The sequence below is a fragment of the Gadus chalcogrammus genome, chromosome 9 (assembly GCF_026213295.1).
Source record: "Gadus chalcogrammus isolate NIFS_2021 chromosome 9, NIFS_Gcha_1.0, whole genome shotgun sequence".
NCBI classification, from domain to species: Eukaryota; Metazoa; Chordata; class Actinopteri; order Gadiformes; family Gadidae; genus Gadus; species Gadus chalcogrammus.
The window spans coordinates 18,038,652-18,053,409 of NC_079420.1; the positions used below are offsets into that span (position 1 = coordinate 18,038,652).

A 14,758-nucleotide genomic window follows, 5' to 3' on the forward strand; every position below is an offset into this window, starting at 1 on the left:
GTTTGTGATATACATGGACAGGATATTGAGGCGTAGTCCTGGTGGGGAGGGGTTGCAGTTCGGTGGTCTGAGGATCTCGTCACTGCTTTTTGCAGATGATGTGGTACTCATTGGATCATCGGCCTGTGACCTTCAGCACTCACTGGATCGGCTGGCGGCCGAGTGTGAAGCGGCTGGGATGAGGACCAGCACCGCTAAATCTGAGGCCATGACTCTTAGCAGGAAACCGGTGGATTGCTAACTCCGGGTAGGAAATGAGTCCTTAGCCCAAGTGAAGGAGTTCAAGTACCTCGGGGTCTTGTTCGCGAGTGAGGGTACTATGGAGCGTGAGATTGGCCGGAGAATCGGAGCAGCGGGGGTGGTATTGCGTTCGCTTTACCGCACCGTTGTTACGAAAAGAGAGCTGAGCAAAGCTCTCGATCTACCGGTCGATCCTCGTTCCTATCCTCACCTATGGTCATGAGGGTTGGGTGATGACCGAAAGGACGAGATCGCGGGTACAAGCGGCCGAGATGAGTTTTCTCAGAAGGGTGGCTGGCGTCTCCCTTAGGGATAGGGTGAGAAGCTCAGCCATCCGTGAGGAACTCGGATTAGAGCCGCTGCTCCTTTACTTAGAAAGGAGTCAGCTGAGGTGGTTCGAGCATCTGGCAAGGATGCCCACTGGGCGCCTCCCTTGGGAGTTGTTTCAGGCACGTCCAGTGGGGAGGAGACCTCGGGGAAGACCCAGGACTAGGTGGAGAGATTATATCTCAACACTGGCCTGGGAACGCCTCGGGATCCCCCCGTCAGAGCTGGTCAATGTGGCCCGGGAAAGCGAAGTCTGGGGCCCCATGCTTGAGCTGCTCCCCCCGCGACCCGACCCCGGATAAGCGGATGACGATGAGATGAGATAAGCCTATTTAAACTTGACCTATGTTCCTTTACACCAACTTTGGTGATGATTGCCATAATTTTGTTACAGGTTATGGTAATAACCTCGTGACATCGTGAAGCAGATTGGTTCACCATGAAGCGACACATACGTGGGCGAAACTTCATGACCATAGGTGAAAGTGGTTAGAAATTATCACCATCCAAAGTTTCTATTATCAGTTAATGAATATAGCACACCATATCGCCGAACTTGGATCTGAAACTTTGGAGAAATTCATCTGGGCCATGGTGACGGCGCGGCTGTGTCCAGACGCCGTCAGGGTCTCTATGTTTAAGATTGTGCATTTTACCTATTTTTTTTATATTTAATCTTTTTTACTGATGTGACTTTTAGTATGATCATATATGATCACCAAATGCTTTTAGAAATAAGGGATCAGTGCGGCATATTTTATGTTAGCACGTCTTTTGACAGCAAGTCGGCGTTTCCAGCTGAGATTCTCAGACAAACTGACGGTCATAACAGTAATAGCGACAAGCCCTGGAAACGGTCAAAACACAGATGGAGAAGAGGGGGGATCCGGGACAGACTGAGGAGGAAGGTAAACCATCCACCTTTGCCCAGTATTCTGCTAGCAAATGTCCAGTCTCTAGAGAATAAGATGGATGATATTGGAGCAAGGATTGCCTTCCAGCGTGACGTCAGAGATTGTAGCATTTTATGTTTTACCGAATCCTGGCTGTCCCCATCTATCCCGGATCACTCTGTTACACCCGCCGAGCATTTCTCCATCGCTCGCATGGATAGAACGGAAGAGTCCGGAAAGTCCAAGGGTGGAGGAGTTTGTTTCATGACTAACAACAAGTGGTGTGATCCGAGGAACATTACCGTTCTCTCCCAGGGCTGTACTCCCCATCAGGAACATCTGTCCATTATGTGCCGCCCCCACTATCTACCCCGTGAGTTCACCGCAATCATCACCACCGCGGTTTACATCCCCCCACAAGCCAACACAGATACTGCCATATCCGAGCTGAAGGAGGTGATAAACAAACAACAACATCGTCATCCGGCAGCTGCTATCATCGTTCTTGGTGATTTTAACAAAGCCAAACTTTCCCGGGGCCTGCCTGAATTTAAACAGCATATCCACTTCCCAACGCGAGGAGACAACACCTTGGATCACTGCTACACTCCGTTCAAGGACAGCTACAAGGCTATCCCCCTGCCTGCATTCGGAAAGTCCGATCACGTTGCCATCTTCCTTCTCCCTAAATACAAGCAAAAGATCCTTAACGTAGCTGTGGTGACTAAAGAAGTAAAACGTTGGAATGACCAATCAGAAGGCTTGCTGCAAGACGCGCTTGACATCGCTGACTGGGAAATGTTCCGGGAGTCCTCCGACAACGTCAGTGAGTTTGCGGAAGTAGTCGGGAACTACATCGACCTTCTGGTAATTGACATTATACCATCAGTCAAAATAAAAGTTTTCCCAAATCAGAAGCCATGGGTAGATGGAACTGTCAGGGCAGCACTTTCAGCGCGTACTGCTGCCTATAATGTTGGGATTACTACGGGGGACATGTTGGACTACAAAGTGGCTGCTTATGGCCTAAGGAAGGTCGTAAAAGCTGCAAAGTGCCGATATAAGGACAAAGTGGAAGCCGACTTCACCGCTGGTGACCCCGCTAGTGTGTGGAAGGGCCTGCAAATAATGACAGACTTTAAGAACAAGGCCGGCTCGGTGTGTAGCTCTGACCCCTCCCTTGCTGATGAACTAAACACTTTCTTTGCACGGTTTGAGATGGAGAGTGAAGATCATTACTCAATGGTAGTCATGGCCGACATGTTTGGGAATAACACCAAACCCCCCTTCATAGTAAGTGAGAGTGATGTGAGGAGGGTGTTCAAAGGGGTAAATGGGAAAAAGGCTGCCGGGCCTGACCAGATCCCTGAAAGGGTCCTTAAATCCTGTGCTGACCAACTAGCTCCAGTGTACACCATGATCTTTAATACATCCCTGGCCCAAGCTGTCGTCCCATCTTGCTTTAAAAAGTCTATCATTGTACCGGTGCCCAAAAATAGTAAACCATCATGTTTGAACGATTACCGTCCAGTGGCCCTGACCTCTGCAGTGATGAAATGTTTCGAAAAGCTGGTGAAAAATTACATATGCACCTCCCTGCCAAACTCGTTCGACCCCCTCCAGTTTGCTTACAAAGCAAACAGAAGCAGAGACGATGCCATCTCCAACCTGCTAAACACCACTCTTACTCATCTGGATGGTGGGGGGGGGAACTATGTGAGGATGCTGTTCATTGATTACAGTTCAGCTTTCAATACCATAGTCCCCCTCCGCCTGATCGACAAGATGAGGTCGCTGGGGATCAACACCCAAATGTGCAACTGGGTGCTCAGCTTCCTTACTGACCGCCCCCAGGTGGTGAAAGTGGAGGGTGGTGTAACCTCTGGGCCGCTGACCCTCAACATCGGTTCCCCCCAGGGTTGTGTTCTGAGCCCGCTGCTGTACAACATCTACACTTATGACTGCACAGCCTCCGGAAGTTCAACCTCCATCATTAAATTTGCAGACGACACTGTGGTGCTGGGTCTTATCTCTGATAACAACGAGCAGCCCTACCAGAACCAAGTGGCAGACCTGGCACTGTGGTGTCAGTCCAACAATTTGGCCCTAAATATAAAAAAGACAAAGGAAATGGTGGTGGACTTCCAGCGGAAGCAGGACAGCGGGTTCACCCCCCTCATCATCAACGGGGAGCCTGTGGAGAGGGTTCCTAGTTGTAAGTACCTGGGTGTGCACATCACTGAAGACCTAACCTGGACCCTCCACACACAACATGTGACAAAGTCATCTAGGCAGCGACTGTACTTCCTCCGGAGGCTGAGGAAATTCAAGGTCTCCCCTTCCATCCTGAAGACCTTCTACTCCTCAGCCGTGGAGAGCGTCCTCACAGGATGCATCTCCGTCTGGTACGGAAGCTGTACCGCTAAAGACCAGGCCAACCTACAGAGGGTGGTGCGCTCAGCTGAGCGGACTATCAGAGCGTCCCTACCCAACGTGAAGGACATCTACCACAAGAGGGTGGAGTCGAGGGCAAAAAACATCAGGAGGGATGACACACACCCCAATGCCAGCCTCTTCACCCGGCTGCCGTCGGGTAGACGCCTACGAAGCTTTAACTCAAGGACTGAGAGACTTAAGAGAAGTTTTTATCCACAGGCAGTGAGACACTTGAATTCAAATTTTTAATTCAACACCTTATTTTTAAATTTGATTTTATTTACATTTTTTATTTTATCTAAATAAATTAACTAATTTATTTTATTTTATATTTTTATTTATTTTTGCACAGTGTGGAGCATTGACCCTTTATCATTTCACTTCAATTTATTGTATGTGACAAATAAAAACACTTGAACTTGAACTTGATCTTCACCCATGTGCCTTTAACTACACCAAGTTTGATGATGGTTGGGTTAAAGGTCCCATGGCATGCTACTTTATGGATGCTTTTATATAGATATTAGTGGGCCCCTAACACAGTATTTGAAAATTCGTTCCCTAAATTCATCCGTGGTGCAGAATTGCAGCCTCTACAAGCCAGTCGCACATTGAGCTTTCCCCAAACGCAATGTTTCGGTGTCTGTAGCTTTAATGCAAATAAGGAGGAGAGAGGCGGGTCAAGGAGGAGAGTGGGATGTGGCCCTGAGCAGCTTACCACCACGGTACCATGCGCTCTGTTTACAGTGGATATATCGCTATGGCGAGGCACACACAGCCTTTCGCCGTGTTTGGTAAATATTCTAGAACACTCCGGGTGCTCCGGCGGGAGTACTGGAGCTCTATATCTAAATAATATCATATTATACATAGATCCTTATCATAGGATCTATGTGGGTCCTCCGACGTCTCTGGTTCTTCCACTGCCACATCAATCTGAAGTAGATTGAACCACGACATGGAGGAGAAAGGGATTGTTGCCCGCGATTGTTAGCCACGACTGTCTCCCGCTCGAGCCTCGCTGCTTCCCGCTGCAGAGGGACCCCCGCAGCGGGGCTCCAGCGGGAGAAAATCGCGGGCAACAATCCCTTTTTCCTCCATGTCATGGTTCATGTACTTCAGGGAGTCAAAGCAAAAGTTCCTTTCCCCCAATTCCTCCTCAACCATGGCTGAGACAACCAACACTACAGTCTCGTTGTGGAAATACCAGAGCACCCAACGTTTTATGCGCCATAATACCAACAGCAGAACGGTTATCCCAATACCAAATAAGTGCACAACACTTGCGCTAACAGTTTGTGTATTCACACACACAAACATGGGGGGCTTGCACGGTCGTAGCTAATTTGGCAAAGCAGTGAAAGGGGAGGTTACGTGTCCCTGTACAACGACATACGGGGAACAATTCCAAATCAGCACATCTGAGCTTTGTTTTTTCAAAGGCAGAGCAGGACAGCTAGAAAAACTCATAAAGTGACATTTTCATGCCATGGGACCTTTAAGTTAACCCCACCTTTTGGCTCCTTACTTGGAGATTGGAGCACTTTGGGCTCAGGTGAACATGTTGCTTTATCAGGCGACTACATCGTACTTGAGCTGTTAGAACTTTCGACCAAAACAGTCCCAAAATTTGTCAAATTAAACTATTCGTCTAGGAACTGTGGTAATTTTAGTCACAGAACATGCCCATTTGTATTGGCAGATTTGTTCATCATGAGGAGATGCACGTGTTGGTAAATTGTCATGACTGTAACTCAAAGGGGTCAGGAGATATAGTGGTTTGTTTTTGGACAAATTAATTTAATTTTTTACCAAACACACTTTGTGCTTGGTCCGCTAATTAATGGTGCATGCAGTTTTTATCGGGGGCCAAGCCTTACCCGGGAGCTACACCCAGCATGAAAGCGCAGCTATGTACTGCCTCAGGTCAAGTTGCATTCCCTCACATTGCTGTTGCGGTTCCTTACGATCTGCTTCACCGGACACGTGTCGATTCTGGCGTACTTTCTTCGAAAACCCAATTTACCCAATAGAGGAAGGCGTTGCCTCGCATAAAAATAGACTTCAATTCTATTTAAGCATTTTGCTGTGCATCTGCTACGCATTAGGAGGGCTGAGTGTAGCAGCTCTCATTGATGAGAGTGGGAGTGTTTCCTTACAGCTCGACGCAAGGCTATGCGACGCAATGCTTGCATGCCCAGTCTAGCAGGGGGGTGTAAAGACGATGAAGATGTTTTTTATGCAGTTAATAACGTTGGAATAGCCTCAACTTGGGTCTAGTGATACGCATCCAAAGTTTAATGACCGTATGTCAAAGATGAGAGGAGTTATGCTTCTTCAAAGTTTTCTATCGGTTGCTGTTGCGCCCCCTATGGTCCTATTTGGATTAACTTTACCCTGGTTAATCCTGACCTATGTCTTCACCTAATGGTGTCCATGCTTTTGCAATCCAAGCCCCCTAGCCTGAAAGGTGAAACGTTGATTCTGATGGTCTTGTTGTGCTCCTAACTAATATCTAGGGTGACAATTATATAAACGTTTTTTATGTGACCTCATTTCTATTTCCTTGACCTGCTTGTGCATTATTAGGAGCTCACAAGCAGAAACAGATCTTAATTATTGACATTTGACATTTCCGATGCATTTTAGATTTAGATACATTTCTATTAAGTCATTTGGCTAATGCTTTTGTCCAAAGCATCTTACGAGCTGATAACAAACAGAAAAGTCCTGAAACACCAAGTTGTATATATCTCCTCTTAAAAGGTTATCCTAAATAGTCAAATAAAGAATTGTTATTCTAATAAACGTATTCAAATAATGATAAAGATCAATATTATTTTGGCCCCTAATTACAGATGGACCCTGGGCCCTCCCTTAGGATGGTCTTTTAATTTGCTCTTCAGGGGGACAAAGAGTTGCAGGAGCTGTTGTTACAATTAACATGTTTTTGTCGCGCAAGTGTACATCCAGGAACACTGCACAGCCCTTCATGTAAAGTGCAATACCCCTAATTCTCATTGTTGGTAAAGTTATTCTGCTGGAGATTCAAAACATTTAAAAAAATCGAATAAAGAGTTGTTATTTTATTTGATTTAGCAAAGATCAAGATTATTTTGGCCCCTAATTACAGATGGACCCTGGGCTCTCCCTTAGGATGGTATTTTAATTTGCTCTTCAGGGGGACGAAGAGTTGCATGACCTGTTGTTACAATGAAGTTGTTTTTGTGGCGCAAGTGTGCATCCAGGAAAACTGCACACGTAAAGTCCATACCCCTAATTGTCATTGTTGGAAAAGGGCTCATTAGAGATAACTCTCATGGGCTCTTATCATCAGTCGACATGTAAGTGACAAACAGTTCATGTGGGGTCATTTCATCATACTGGAAACCAGGCCCAATTTTGAAAGCTGACTTGACAGTTTATGAAGTGTAACCATAAACACACATACTCACAGACACAGTGAGTATGTGTACTAACGCAACAGTTGACCAATGTGACTTTTTTTCATTATTATAGGACCTCCGTGGCCGCTGTTTGCTATGGTATCTGCAGAAGCAACCCACTACCGCTAAAAGAGCTGCAGGACTATATACCCACGGGCCTTGTAAAGAAGGTACAACCACTTGATGCTCACACATATGCTGCACTGTCAAACATTCCAACCAAAGCTGCTGCAGAAGTTGAACATTGCATCTTGTCCACCTCGATGTGTGACGGATAGATGAGCAATATTTGCTACAGTCCACTGGGTAGGCTGGTAGACTGATCTATCCAGCACCTAGTCGCCTGGGGCACCGAAACCGCCAGCGCCGGCCCTGGAAACGCCCATTTGGTCATAAGAGTCAAGGGTCATAAGAGCCAGATTTTCGAAGCCGGTGTAAGGCTAATCTTACTCACACCTGGTGGCATGTCATGGGACCTTTACGATTATGTAGTCCTCTTTTTAACTCCTGGCTTGCTCGCCAAATGTAGAAGTTAAGATCTGATGTAGTTCTCTTCTTAACTCTGGTCTTGCTCGCTAAATGTAGAAGTAAGAATCAAACCAAGGAGCAGTTTCCAGTCCATTGTCCTAAATAGACCATAGAGCCAAGATGCAATGTTCAATGTTTAATTCATGGACTCAGGCAGGATTCACAAAACAACCAGCACATTCTTTCAGTGATACTCTTTCATGTGTCCTTATTCTGAGTGTTAATCCTGCATGCTCCTATTATTTTCCTGAAGGACTGTGCTAGTTGTTTTGGGTGTCGTGCCTGAGCCCAGAATAAAGGATTGAACATTGCATCTATGCTCTAGTCTAGAGTCTATGGTTTATTTGGGGCAACGGACTAGAAACTGCATCTTGATACTATCCTAACTTCTCCTCTGGTTGTGGTGATTGTAGCTCAACAGAAACGGCAGAACCTGATACGTGTGCTTTGTGTTCAGCTCCTGTACCTCGTCCCGAGATTGTTGCCTGAAGCTCGCAGGGCCCCACTGAGTGCCCCCTCCCCTGAGACCCTCAGGGAGCCCCCTCCGGTTGATGGGGGGCAGGAGTGGGACCCCAGGTGTTGGGGAGGCACCGCTGGCACCTGCGTGGCCACATGGAGGAATTCTGCCTTGCAGCTTTGGAGGAACCCCACCTTCGGCCAACTGGCACAGCTACCGCAATACAGGGTGAGGGGGAGGAGGGCATTTTCAATACATTTCCCATTTTGTGTGAAATGTTGGCTTGTAAAACTACTAGGCCATCCCTCCAAGGAGTGAAGGGACACTACTGTCTCTTCTCAAGGTTTCTTCCGTGTTTATTCAAGTACTTTTTTCTCGACCTTTTGCAGAAAGGTATTTTCATAAATACATGGCCTCCAAAGCCAAACAATTGCAATTGCACAATACGGACATCAGATGGCGACAAATATAATGTATCCTGATTGGAGGTGATTTACTTAATTCCTCTGAAACTCTCTTAGTTGCTATTGATTTTACAAAATCTTTAGTTGCAAAATTGAGCCATGACACCGGATAATCCTTTTATTTTGGTTTAATGCATTCAAAAACAATCTTGACCCATGACATAAACAACAAAAGTAAGACATATTTCTTTGGTCTTAAAAAAAAGGGAAGTTGGTTCTTAATGTTTTTTGCCTCTAGTTTAGCCAATTTTAATCATAAGAAGAGGTTTAATCAAATCCATATTTAGTGTTTATTAAGTTGGGTTATTGTTCAATTTCAATATGGTTTGGACTGGTTTAATAAGTCTCTGCCTTCAAACAATATATATAGTGTCTATATTATATTACGGTATTGCTGTTCACGTAACTATTTTTGTATCATGCTTCTTATTTGGTTTGGGATTGGAATCTTCTTTAGTTTAGATAACAATGATAAAAAAATACATACATTGCTTTCTCATGTGTTTAAACGCTGTAAAACGTCTTTGCAATTTGGGACGGGCTTTGCCCAGACAAGGGCCATTTCGGGATGAAGAGGGCCATACAAATAAAATTGACTAGACATGACTAGAAGCTCAAATGCATAGTATCAGCAACACCTCTTGTCCAACACTGCTTTTTTACAAAGGTTTGAGTTGCTAGAAATGGCAGACAAAGGCAAGGAAAATTATTTTTCAAATGTGTTGGAGTTTGATAGATTAGGAATGATGTAACGATTATTTTTTTTCCCCCTTTATCAAGTTGTCTTTGTCGGAGTGGCTGGCGGCTGAACTAAGAGTACAGCGAAATGAAGATTTCTTATCTGACCAAGATAGGTAACGCCTCAATGCATATACTCACAACACACACACATGCATGCGCACACGAGTACACATGACAATGAACATAGCCACACACACACACACACACACACACACACACACACACACACACACACACACACACACACACACACACACACACACACACACACACACACAGAGAAATTAGCCACACACACACACACTGAACATAGCCACACACACATGCACACACACTGAACATAGCCGAAAACACACACACACACATAATAATAATAATAATGGATTGAATTTATATAGCGCTTTTCTAGACACTCAAAGACGCTTTACAATGAAGGTGGGACCTCACAAACCACCACCAGTGTGTAGGACCCACTTGGGTGATGCACGGCAGCCAATCTGCGCCAGAATGCTCACCACACAGCAACTTGAGGTGGAGAGTGAGGGAATTAATGAGTCAGCCTATTACACCGGAGGATGATTAGGGGGCCAGATTGAATGAGCCTGATTGGGCCAGAACACCGGGGAAACCCCTACTCTTTGCGATAAGTGCCCTGGGATCTTTTATGACCTCAGTGAGTCAGGACCTCGGTTTTACGTCTCCTCCGAAGGACGGCACCTTCCGCAGCACAGTGTCCCCGTCACTGCACTGGGGCATCGGGATTGATGTTAAGGCCAGAGGGAAGAGTGCCACCTATTGGCCACCACCTGACACCACCCGACACCACTTACAGCACCTGGTATTCCCAGGCGGTCTCCCATCCAAGTACTAACCCGGCCCGACCATGCTTAGCTTCCGAGATCAGACGAGATCGGGCGTGTCCATGGTGGTAAGGCTGACACACACACACACACACTCACACGCACACGCGCGCGCAACACGCGCGCGCACACACACACGCGCAACACACACACGTTCAACACACACACACGCAACACACACACGCGCAACACACACACGCAACACACACACACGCAACACACACACACAATCGTTGCGTTTCATTTTCTGACGTGTGTGTGATCTAGGCAGGAGTACCAGCGGTGGGCCTGCATGGAGTGCTACCTCTCTGGTCCTGTGGAGCAGGGGGGCTGTGGAGGGGACATGAGATCTCTGTGCACCCTCATACTCAACGCCATCATGGACCAGCAAGAAGGGTCCCCTCAGGACCTCCTCTCCAACAGGTCCTGAAAGTAGCCATTCAATTCAATCAGTAAAAGGGTTTTGCGTCAATGTGGTTACTGCTTACAATTCTTTTTTTTGTCTTTGAGAGAACACAAGAACTAAAACCTCATTCTACTTCTGGATAAAATACGATTGTCTTTATTAATCCGAACAGGAAATTCAGGACCATTTGTACGCTGATAAATCAGAATATTATGAACCGTTCAAACTAAATCTGCAGATGATAAGTCTGGAGGTTTTTAAACAAGAGAGTTAAACAATCTTAAAACAGTGGATGGATGGACATTGTCGGCAAGTTCCTATACAGTATGGACATACAGTATAGGAACTTAAATTAGGGAACCTTTTCTGAAGGCCAATGTGTTTGGCTCAATGTTTCCTACAGAAGCCTGGGGAGAAGTGGCCCAAGACTTCAAGATACAGGCACATGTCTACCAGACATCCTATCTCGATTACAGGTCTGTGTTTGCATACATTTGTAAAAGTAAAAAAAAAAATCACTTAAGTGCAACATTTGCATCATAAGCTGCGTGTTTAGAATGTAGAATGTCCTTCTCCTGCTTATCTTGTACTCTATCGCCCAATCCCATTTCTACCCCCTTACCCCTCCCACCTTGTTTTGAAGGGGTAAGGGGAAGGGGGGAGGGGTAAGGGGTAGAAATGGGATTGGGCCTATGTTGAGGTGCAGCTTTTGATGCCCTCATGGAACCATTTTCCTTAGGCATCCTTAACAAGCTGTGGAGCAATGAACTATTATTTTACTGTCACATGATTATAAGAAATATCCATACTCCAGGACCTACCTCCCATCTCACAATGTATCAGTCGTTTTGGGGTTTTCTACTCACTTAGATATTATTGTGTTTTTCCAGGAGTTGGTTTATGAGATGCAACTGAGCGGTCATAGAGGCAGGGAGGAGGTACGTCAGCTCCTCTTTGAGCTGCTCTCCGTGAGGTGCTCCTCCTCTGACTCACAGGGCATCGGCAGAGAGCTACGCCTGCAGCAAACATTACACGCATGGAATAGGTACATATTCACACTCGACCCTGTTCACCGCTCAATACCCTGTCATCCAGCACACTATTGAACTGGCTCAGGTCACATTCACAAAACAGGAACTACTTTGTCTCCATTTGTAACTGTGTATCTGAACTAACTAACGTTCCGTGTGGAGTTAGTACCCAAGAGTACAATCCTAGGTCCATCTTTATTCAACCTCTACATGATCCCTCTACAACTAATGATCCAAGATAACAACATTGGTAACCATTGTTATGCGAACGTTAAGTAATTCCATCTTTGTGTTATTATGGATTACGATAAAATTGTCAACACCCACTAGTTGGTGATAACATTGACCAACTATCACTTAAGCACTGACTAAGAGGACTCGTGTCTAATCAAGACTTTGAAAAACGTGGGATCTTTCCAGGTCTTTTTCAGAAGCAGCTTATAGAGTTCTAAAAATTACCTCTTTTTTTTTTACACATTACACCAATTCTAGAATTCCTGAATTGGCTCCCAGTATGTCAGAGGATTCATTTCAAAACGGTTAAGGTCAAAGTATATTACTGAAATGATGCTATTCAACACATAGCTACACTAAACTTCCTAAAGATCTGAAAATTGCCTCAACTCTGACTACATTTAAAGCAAGGTTAAAAACTTTAACCTTGTATGACATGTTTTATTGTATGGCATGTTTTATCTGAAGCCCATGGAGTCTTCCTTGTTTATGAAATGTGCTAGATAATAAAGTTGACTCGACTTGACTTTGTGTCACAGAGTTCTCCTAGCCCTCCCAGCGGAGTTGTTGGTTGTTGCAGTGAGGAACGCAGACCAGAGATGGACTCTGAACTTCCACAGTTGCATAGAGCATGTCAACCAGTATCAGGTGAGCAGATGCACTACTTGATGAGCTGTGATGTTTAGTCAGATCTGCTTCAGGTGTTGTTTATGTATAAAATATGCAGTTGCACACATACCATTAGCATAGAAACTAATAACCTTCATGTGTGTGTGTGCGCGTGTGTGTGTGTGTGTGCGTGCGTGTGTGTTCCCCCTGCTTTCCTTCGGGTCTGCGTGTGTGCATCAGAGGAGGCTGTGCTCTCCGGCTGCAGTGCTGCCCTACCATGTCACGTCACACCTTCTGAGGGTGAGAACCCAGATCGCCCGTCTACACTGCCCCACACACATCTCTCTGCTCCCATCCTTCAGTACTGACGTAACCCCCCCCCCCCCCCCCCAGGGTATGCTGAGCGCCAGTGCGCGGTGTGCCAGCTCCTCCACGGAGGTCAACAGGGCGTGGTCTGAGGTCCCCCTGCGCTGTCCTCTGCTTCTCGTCTCCACCGTGGTACACAGACGTTGATGTGAACTATAAGCTCCAAACAATATCCTATAGTTAATGATGAGCCTACCCTGTCCTGGTATAACTAGAGAGTCCTTTAGATCTTTAGCATCTATTTCAACACAGCCTGGACAACAGCTTTCCATTTCGTTATTTCATTTTATTATGATGAAATTATCTATATCTATTATCTATACAAAATATATATTCCACTGCAGTATGTTGCATACAACTTCTTGACTCTTGAATTTGGCGTGACGTCCCACATCTCACTTCCTGCTTCAAAAGGTGGTGGAAGTCATTGTGGTCATTCCGATCAATTACTCTTAAACTGAGTGTGTGTGTGTGTATGTGTGTGTGTGTGTGTGTGTGTGTGTGTGTCTGTGTCTGTGTCTGTGTGTGTGTGTGTGTGTGTGTCTGTGTCTGTGTGTGTGTCCTGTACAGCACTGGTGGAGTCGACTGTCACCTATGCTGACATCTGTGTGGCAGCGTCTCCGTGATGAAGACCCGCTGCCAGAGCTGCTGAAGACCATCCCTGACTGTCTGCACTGGGCCCTCGTGTAACCATTTTCCTTTAATCATCCTTAAAAAACTGTGGAGCAATGTCCTATTCTTTTACTGTCGCATGATTGTAAGAAATATCAATACTCCAGGACATACGTACCTCTTACCTCACAGTGTATCGTAGGTCTTGATTTAGACTCACACAGACAAGAATTGTCATTTTCTAGTTTGGGCTTTTATGGTTTGTTAGTTTCCCGGATCAGACTTAAGATCAATATCTAAAGTCTTATTGGCAGGCGAGCTCAATATGGGGGAACAGGGCATCATGTTAGGATCTGTAAGCGTGATATTGGTGAATACAATCTCGGCCAGCAGTAATAAACTGTTCAAATTGTCTGTAAAGATTTCAAATCAACACTGTGTAGTCTGGCCGCTGCAGAAAGACTTATAAATCCCCTTCTGAAAGCTTCATCCTCTCCCGCAAATCCGGTTTCTTTTGTTGAACAGCTTCCTTAACGAAACACCCAACACGGCGTGACTCCTCTGAGATTAATAGTAGTAATGTGGAAGAAACAATATGCATTGTGAGCAGTTCAAGCTTAATGCTGCGCTGAATCATCCATCTGAACTGTGTTCATAACACTTGGGCTTTCCAGGCAATATGTTGATCCTCTTGACTTAACCATGTGTTGAATGTGTCTTCTATCTCACCATCTGCAGCTCACAGCAGGCGGCGCTGTCTCCACTGCCTGAAGCTCCAGCTCTGCTGTTGGCTGCCAGTCTGCACCTCGCCAGGGGAGGCCAGGGGGGTCTGCAAGGGAAGAAGGGGCAGGCTTTCAGGGAAACGTTGGAAACACTAGTGCAAACGAAGGACAAGCACTGCACACAGGTGGGAAAGAACTGCTTTTACCTGTCACTCTGCCTGGGCCATGTTGCAAGCCATAGGGGACTATGGCTGTGTTCCACTTGGGTGGAACACAGCTGAACACAAATTATTAAGGGTTTAAATGAGGGTCTTGCTATGGCTGAACTACTGAAAGCCCAGCGCCTTCAGCTGCCTAAAGACCTAGGTCCACTTACAAGACAGTGA

General features: G+C 45.8%; 1 protein-coding gene and 1 non-coding gene across 3 annotated transcripts in view; one reads left to right on the top strand and one right to left on the bottom strand.

Moving 5' to 3' along the window:
• The window catches only part of LOC130388855 (Fanconi anemia group A protein), a 98,894-nt gene that overhangs the window by 80,396 nt on the left and 3,740 nt on the right, over nt 1–14,758 (top strand). For both annotated transcript variants that reach the window (XM_056598414.1, XM_056598415.1), the window contains exons 26-36: nt 7,416–7,512; nt 8,328–8,555; nt 9,572–9,645; nt 10,660–10,815; nt 11,202–11,274; nt 11,689–11,843; nt 12,603–12,711; nt 12,913–12,972; nt 13,066–13,170; nt 13,609–13,724; nt 14,389–14,557. In XM_056598414.1, coding sequence (XP_056454389.1) covers nt 7,416–7,512; nt 8,328–8,555; nt 9,572–9,645; nt 10,660–10,815; nt 11,202–11,274; nt 11,689–11,843; nt 12,603–12,711; nt 12,913–12,972; nt 13,066–13,170; nt 13,609–13,724; nt 14,389–14,557 — 1,342 coding nt within the window. The remainder of the gene's footprint in view (nt 1–7,415; nt 7,513–8,327; nt 8,556–9,571; nt 9,646–10,659; nt 10,816–11,201; nt 11,275–11,688; nt 11,844–12,602; nt 12,712–12,912; nt 12,973–13,065; nt 13,171–13,608; nt 13,725–14,388; nt 14,558–14,758) is intronic.
• LOC130389863 (5S ribosomal RNA) lies at nt 10,356–10,474 on the bottom strand. The gene has a single exon (XR_008896647.1). It is a non-coding gene; the product is annotated as a 5S ribosomal RNA (ribosomal RNA).